General features: G+C 33.9%; 1 protein-coding gene across 2 annotated transcripts in view; it reads left to right on the top strand.

Annotated features, from left to right (window-relative positions):
• LOC137652232 (sodium- and chloride-dependent GABA transporter 1-like) overlaps window positions 1–8,376 on the top strand; it is a 483,785-nt gene that overhangs the window by 461,049 nt on the left and 14,360 nt on the right. For both annotated transcript variants that reach the window (XM_068385472.1, XM_068385471.1), the window contains 3 exons: window positions 1,146–1,277; window positions 3,586–3,687; window positions 6,865–7,057. In XM_068385472.1, coding sequence (XP_068241573.1) covers window positions 1,146–1,277; window positions 3,586–3,687; window positions 6,865–7,057 — 427 coding nt within the window. The remainder of the gene's footprint in view (window positions 1–1,145; window positions 1,278–3,585; window positions 3,688–6,864; window positions 7,058–8,376) is intronic.

Raw genomic sequence — 8,376 nt, 5'->3', positions numbered from 1 at the left:
AAATTACGTCTCTTTCTTCATCGAGGTGTTTAAAATGCACATCTGAGCATGACAGGTTACCATAAAAATGCTCAAAAAGAGTTACGGTTTGGAACAAAAAGGCTGGGTCGGGGAACAAGAAAATGGATGAGGAGAGAGAGAGAGAGAGAGAGAGAGAGAGAGAGAGAGAGAGAGAGAGAGAGAGAGAGAGAGAGAGAGAGAGAGAGGGAGAGAGAGAGATAGTAGTTGTCCTTATCTTTCCCTTGACATAACCTTCTGTTTTCCTTTGCAATATACTGTTTATATATATATATATATATATATATATATATATATATATATATATATAATATATATATATATATATATATATATGATTTTTTATTTCTGAATGAGCCAACAAACTACAGTTGATCAGAGTTGTATTTCAAATTTTATTTCAAGACCTCTGAAATATACTTTCGTATCTCTATTAAAATCATTACAATATGTTTACAATGTTTCTCAAAGTACACAATGTCTTTAAATAATTGTCATTGTTTGCAATCAAGTATATTAAAGACAAAGGACAAAAGGGTATCAAATCAAGAAACATGGACCCTATTCACAGAAATATTTGGATCGTGATTACTTCAACCAGCAAGTCTTGCAAAAAATTCATTTGACAGTTACCGTTTTTCCAAATTCTCTATCTAATTTCTGAATGATTATCCCCTTCATGACAAACACAAAGCCGAAAATATCTTGAATATACATATACTTTCTTTGCTTTCTAAATTACTCTTCCTCAGGAGTATAATAGTAAATATTGAGTAATCTCGTTGCTCGAATTTCCCTGACCTAATTAAAATTCATTATTGTAACAAAAATTATCATTATTTTTAATATCATTATTATTATTATTATTATTATTATTAGCTAAGCTACAACCCTAGTTGGAAAAGCAAATTACTATAAGCCCAAGGCCTCCAACAGGGAAAAATGCCGAGTGAGGAAAGGAAACAAGGAAATAAACTACAAGAAAAGTAATGAACAATTTAAATAGCATATTTCAAGAACAGTAACAACAGTAAGAGATATTTCATATATAAACTATAAAAGAGACTTTTCGTTCGATTGTCTTTTTACTCATCATATGTTAATCCACTTCTTCGTTTCTCCCACAGGTGCTTTCCTCATCCCCTACCTCCTGACGGTATTCTGCGCAGGCGTCCCCACCTTCTTGTTAGAGGTATCCATGGGACAGTTCTTGGGTACGGGTGGTCTCACAGTATGGAAAATCACGCCCATTTTCAAAGGTAAGCTATTTGCGTTAACATTCAGGTATATATATATATATATATATATAAGTACACACATACACAGTATATATAAGATATGAATAAACACACACATATATATATATATATATATATATGTGTGTGTGTGTGTGTGTGTGTGTAAAGTTGAAATAGAATGCAGTCATAAATTAAAAAAAAAAAAAGGATTTAATGAATGCTTAATCTGCCTAATTTTAGCATTCTCTTAGGGTCTTGAACATCCATACAGGGGAATAAGATTTAACTGAAAAGAAACACGAATAACATGTGATTAAATCCTTCACGATCTACCTTGTAAGGGCTCTATCCACCTCAGAGAGAGAGAGAGAGAGAGAGAGAGAGAGAGAGAGAGAGAGAGAGAGACTCTGACTTTCCATGAAGCTATTCTTAATGAAGGCCGAGAGCGCAACCACATTCCAGCGAGCTCGTCTTCCATGCTGTTGCGTCCAATAAGAATTTTCGTCACTGCATTCAAAGCTAAGGGGGAAAGAGAAAAGTTTTTCTGATCCTTAGGAAAAGTTTACGGAATTCTTTCCGGAGATAAGCAAAGGGGATGACACTTTAGACAGTACAACGCCTGAGGATGGTGTGAGAAAATGTACTGTATTCTGAAAGACATACATTTGAAGTTTACTTATAGACAGGCATGCACATACAGACATTTGGACAGCGCGTGACACCAGTGAAAAATCTAATAGCTGTTCCTGATGTGTTTATCATTCTACTTTTACATCGGGGATGAAAAAAATGTGCATAAGACTTCCACCTTTCATAAAACGTCTGTTTCAGACCGAATCGGATGTATATCGAGCAACACTCGCTGCCCAATCGGCCTATGATTAGCAAACAACCCTCCAATTCCAGAGCTTCTTGAATAGTGTCATGCATTATTTCATAATCCATTCATCTCCCTTTTCTATTCGGGTGATCATACCACTTCAACACACTGATGCTAACCTTTTCACTCAACATTATTAACATCTTTTCCTCTACTTCAGCTTCCTTGCTTTACCTATTTCATGGCTTGGGGATTTTCAAATTCTACCACCATCCCTTATATATATTCCAAATACTAACATTAAGTCCCATTTTGCATTGTTCTGCTTTTCTTGGTATTGGCTACCAATTAACCTCATATCTTCAAGCTAGTTTGCGGAATCCCATCGCAATTGTTAGCATTTACTTTCAAATCTCTTCTAGCAGAACTTTTCCCTATCCTCTAAAAGTTATCTTCACCTTCACCAGCTTAGCAGTTTAGAGGCCATTGTCAAATGCCATTATCTGGCTTCCCTCTTCACTTTCAAGTCACCGTTTACACCGTATGTACTAAATGCTCTTTCTTGGAACTCTTTCAATTCAATCATAGTCCGTCTCTAAGTTGCTGTCACTTGCAAGGAGCTCTTCTATACTTTCAAACTAACTGTAAAGATTTTCATAACAGCTTCTTGATCCACGAACATACACTCACACGCGTGATATACACACATACATACTTTCTTTCTCTCCTAATATTTCCGAATAATACATGATAAAACCATCTCAAAACACTCTGATCCATCTTACCACCTACACTAGCCTCCAAAACTCTCCAAAACTCCAGTTTTTATAGCTTGATGCACAAACGCGAGTATATATATATATATATATATATATATATACATATATATATATATATATATATATATATATCTATATATGTGTGTATATATATATATATATATATGCGTGTGTCTGTGTAAACACTGACACTTCTCGGTAAAACTAGAAGGATTATTCGAGTTTTCTCGAGTAAAAAAAAAAAAAAAAAAAAAAAAAAAAAAAAAACCCTAGCACAAAAATCAATACATGTCAACTGTTTGTGTTCCAGACCTATTGTCCGGTCACGACCCCTATTTTAGATCCCTCGGAAACACATATAACCCAAGTCTCCAATGTTCCTTCATCCCAGGATTCCAATTACTGAGGTTTCCAGAGAAAATGAGAATAGATTTTTTTTTTAAAAATGGGTCAACCTCAGAACAAAGAGTCGATTTTATCTTAGTTATCTGTTTTGTTTCATCTTTTTTCTTTTCATTTCTTTTCTATCCGAGAAACGGTTAAGAATTTTTCTATGAACGAAAACCGAAAAAGAATTTTGGGATTAACTTGAAACCGAACGCATATCGATTTTTAGAATTAAAATTTTTCGTAACTTTATTTTTTTCCATTTATAATCTTTCACTTATGGGTGATTCTGCATCTTATCATCCTCAAGTTGCAATATCTCACAGTTACTCTTTCTCAACAGGAGTTGGATACGGCGCTGCTGTCATGTCAGTCTGGTTGAACATCTACTACATTATCGTACTTTGCTGGGCTTTATTCTACTTCTTCCAGTCACTTTCTTCCGGTAAGTATAAAAGCAGCAAATGGCGTCTGGTTATCATTTTGCTTTCAGGTTCGGGACTGAAACACAGTAACGTCCGGTGCTTCAGATGACAATAAGACGCAAGAACTTATCAGAAAAAAATCTAGAAATATCTCTTGAAGGTTTGCATTTTAAAGAGGATGCGATGTTTATCGTTCTAACGAACATTCTTTGTTCTTCGTAGTTACCACGTGTAGTGAAACTGTATGTCAGGTCAACATATATTCTTTGACTGAAATTTGACGAGATGTAGTAAATTTATTTTTAAAATTGTTAATGAAGATAGATAATTTCAGCAAGCTATATCAGCGTTTCTTAATCAATTATTTTTTCCTGATATCTAAGTAACCGTCACATGTTTTTTAATTACACTCAATTCCATAATAAAAGACCAAGAAAAAATCCTGTTCATTTTAAGGTAGAAGCCATAGAATATTAACCATCAAAGATCCTTATATTTGTGACATCACTATAGTTATATCTTAGATAACGAAGTGTTATCCCATTAAATGATTGAGGGTAAAAAAAAAAGAAAAAAAAAGAAAAAAAAAAAAAACAAAAAAAAAACACCATAATGTTGCTCTCATCTCCCCATATATTTTCATTACTAAATGTACAGCTAGAATCGTATTCAGAAGTCTATTTCATTATTTTTCGTACGTAAACAAGGAAAAGGTTTCCTCGAAAAAAGAAAAAAATACTTTATCCACAACAAGTCGCGTTTCGAGTTATTTCAACGCGTTTCTGTTCCTTCAAGTAGGCAAAGCGTTGAAGCAACAAAGTACAGTATGTGTAAATGGGCGTTATTGTTTACAAACGTATACAAACAAACAAATTAATTCATACCCAAACCGGACACTATAAGAATACTCTAACCTAAATCAGCTGTTAGTCAAATCGAATGGCATTGGACAAATAATTAATTTGGTCACTTTAAACGAAGAAATGAAAAATTAAATTACTCCCGGCTCCTCTTGGCCCTCCACCGTAGTGAGACATCTTCTACCAATAACAGTTTGCAATTTGCTCCCTCTTTTATGAGTTCTGCCGCTTCTGCTGACAAGACCTCAGAAGCAGTCAGTCAGAGTTGACATCAGTGCATGCACTTCAATAAGACGAGGTTCAGTGGAGACAGCAATTACGGAGAAGACACAAAGATGTGCAGAGTATCTTTAATTTGCCTTGGAACAGACCTACTCATATTTTCTATGAAACAGGCCAATTTTTGGTTTACTTTCTTGAAATAACGGAAAGCTCTCTGCTTTGTACGTTTATGGCAAGTATATCTACATCTTGCTTGTTTGCTGAATCAGTAATTGCTGTTATCTATTATATTGCTTATATTTATTCGCTTTCTGTATTCTTTAAGACTCTTTTATATATGTCAATTTTTAAATTCCCCATTTTTCCTATAGTATTTAATGAAGTAGGTCATTGATTTCAAAATCAAATTCAACTTTTCTGTAAAATTTTTACATAATAATCACCTTTCTCTCAATACTGAAAAGGCTGCATGCTGTACAAAATCAACATTTTAATAAAACAACAATTATAACTTTTATGTAGATTTTAAAGCAAGAGGTCCGCAACAGTGTTTCTCTACTCACCATTAAACGTTTCTTACTTTCTTCCTAATCTCTCTGGATTGCGTTCTTTACAGTATATAGTGAAACTGGGAGTAAGTATTTGTCTTTCACTCTGAAAGCATTGCAATTGCCTGCACATTGTGATTACCTGCGTGTCTTTATCACCAGCACATTGCAATTATCTGCACAGTATCATACCTGCACAATGCAATCAACTGTACATTGCACTTACGAACACATTGCTTGTTGACCAATCACTTTGCACTGCCACCCTCCTTGCTAAGCAGAGCTAAGTTCTGCATATGATTGTCATCCTTCATTCCTATCCCATAGTAAAAATGTAGACCTGATCATTATTTACATAATTCCTTGTCCTTGTAAAGCTTGATCTGATTGACTAATATTAGCCTACACTGTTAAAAAAAACGTAATTCTAATCGGAAATTCTCCGTAAAAATACCGTTCTCAGTGGTATTTTCAGAAATACAAACGACCGTAAGTTTTACCCTACTTTGTTATTATTTCTTTACGGGTTGGTGACCGTAATAATACTTCTTAACGTCAATATATCCGTTTTCAAATCGGTAAATTCCTGGCAACATTTATTTCAGGATTTTTACCTTTTTGCGGCAAATTTTTTAACAGTGTAGCAGTGTTTTTATTTTTACTTTTGAAATAGAAACATACTTCATTTCTTTCATGATAATGCATAGCCTATTTTCTTAATTATGGACGTAGTTTACTATTGCATTAATCTAATATTGAATGAAGAAACAACATAAAATTAGATCCTTATTTCTCAAGGCAAATCTATTCTTTTAGTCAATTCCTCCGATAGCAGTAAACATAAAACATGTATAAGTAATAAAAAAAATAAGGAAGGTCATAAATATTGTTTTTCTCTACAATAGTCCCATGGTAATAGACTTTGTTGTGTGATAGGTAGCCTCTCGCTTTCAAATTAGCATTAGCTAAAGATATCTAAAACGTGCAGCCATTGTAATGGTAAACAAAATTTAACTCTTGAATTGCATGATAAAAAATTAATGCAATAGATATCCGTCCATAAACATACTACATTCAAAACGAAGGTCTTTTTGAAAAGGCTGTTTCTTTTGACCAAACAATCAATTTGTTAAAATGACGCATCTCTCATACCATTCTGTAACTTATAGTAAGAAGGTAAATGTCTTATATTGACTCGTAATTAATGAATTAATCATTATTAGTTATGAGTTAATTAAATGGAATTTAACATGCCATAAAAAGACTAGATACGTTACCCTGATCAATTCTCTGAATTGTTTGCAAAACATATTTTTCTCCTTAGTCTATAATTAACATTAGTGGATACACACACACACACACACACACACACACATATATATATATATATATATATATATATATATATATATATATATATATATATATCTTCTTTGTCTGCATCTTTTCCCACTTTTATGTGGGTCGATGTTTTATATATATATATATATATATATATATATATATATATATATATATATATATATATCACATAATACAATATTGACGATTTTCTTATATACGCCAGAGTTACCATGGGGTTCCTGCAACAACTGGTGGAACACAGAAACCTGCGTCAATCCCTACGCCAGGAAAGACCTCGAATGCTATGAGGACAAGTTCAATGCCACATCTAACGTCACAAGCACGTTCTGCAATCTCCAGAATGCCACCCATGTCAACGTCGCTAACCTCACCGATCCCGTCAAGGAATTCTGGGAGTAAGCTAAAGAATATGAGAGAGAGAGAGAGAGAGAGAGAGAGAGAGAGAGAGAGAGAGAGAGAGAGAGAGAGAGAGAGAGAGAGAGTAAAGCCGCCTAAGCAAATGAATCTATTTTACATGCAGTGCTTATTTTTTTTATATTAGAGCATGTTGTCAAAGACTACAATTCATCCTTAAGAACTAGTCCATTTATTTTAACGAGGCATATTTGCACCGACTCGCAGCGGTGCCCTTTTAGCTCGGAAAAGTTTCCTGATCGCTGATTGGTTGGACAAAATAATTCTAACCAATCAGCGATCAGGAAACTTTTCCGAGCTAAAAGGGCACCGCTGCGAGTTGGTGCAAATCTGCCTCGCTAAAAGAAATGGACTATAGTTGTCATTTTCATTATATTTGTTAAAAAGCCTCTATGAACAGTATTTGATTCGTCGTAGATACATATTTCCATTGCTATAGACTAAAATCCAACTCCCCACTTCTGCCCATCTACAAATATAACTTACTATTTCTACTTCTTTATATTGAATCAGTTTTGATTAATCAGCATTTTATTTCAAACAGAAAATTCAGTATCCACTATAACCTCTTCCCTGGGTCTATTAAATTCTGATTATCCGCAATATTCTAGTTTACTACTTTAAGTATCTTCAGTGTTCTTTTCCTGCACACCTAAATGTTAAAAGATCACAAGTGAGCGAGAGAGCAAAGGAAAATGTCATTGCCCTGTCGAATACTTCTTACATGAAAAACATATACCCGTAATATGACCAGAAAAAAAAAAAAAAAAAAAAAAAAAGCGACATCCATCGTCAGGGGATACAGCTACTGAAAATTCAATAGGTATAATATATAAGCATAATGTTTAACGTTACTTGTCATTTCTAATTCAAGCCTTTGCTGTATGTGTTTATGTAAAAACAAGGTCGATCGTCTTGCCCAATAAACTTGGCGTGTTAGTTTTGCCTCATAAGTGGGCAACGAAGTAACAATATAAACTGTAAATTGCACTCTATGTCGATGTTCATTCATTGTTATTGTAATAGGTGGTACCACTAATATGTACAAAAATATATATTTAATCATCACCAATGTACTGCAACTCAAAGGATATTTCATGGAAAGCAACACAGTGGAATCTTTATATACGAGAAATGTCATTAGATACACACAACCTATCAAACATCTTGTCTAGAATCTATAATGTCCATAATTAACAGTTTAGTGACCTCTACGGCATACCAAGAGATGGTGAGGGGTATTGCTATGTAATTTGTTGTAAATTTTGGATTCCCCTTTCGGATACTAAAAATATCATTA

Source organism: Palaemon carinicauda, chromosome 13 (assembly GCF_036898095.1).
Source record: "Palaemon carinicauda isolate YSFRI2023 chromosome 13, ASM3689809v2, whole genome shotgun sequence".
NCBI lineage: Eukaryota > Metazoa > Arthropoda > Malacostraca > Decapoda > Palaemonidae > Palaemon > Palaemon carinicauda.
This window is presented reverse-complemented; position numbering and strand designations above follow the sequence as displayed.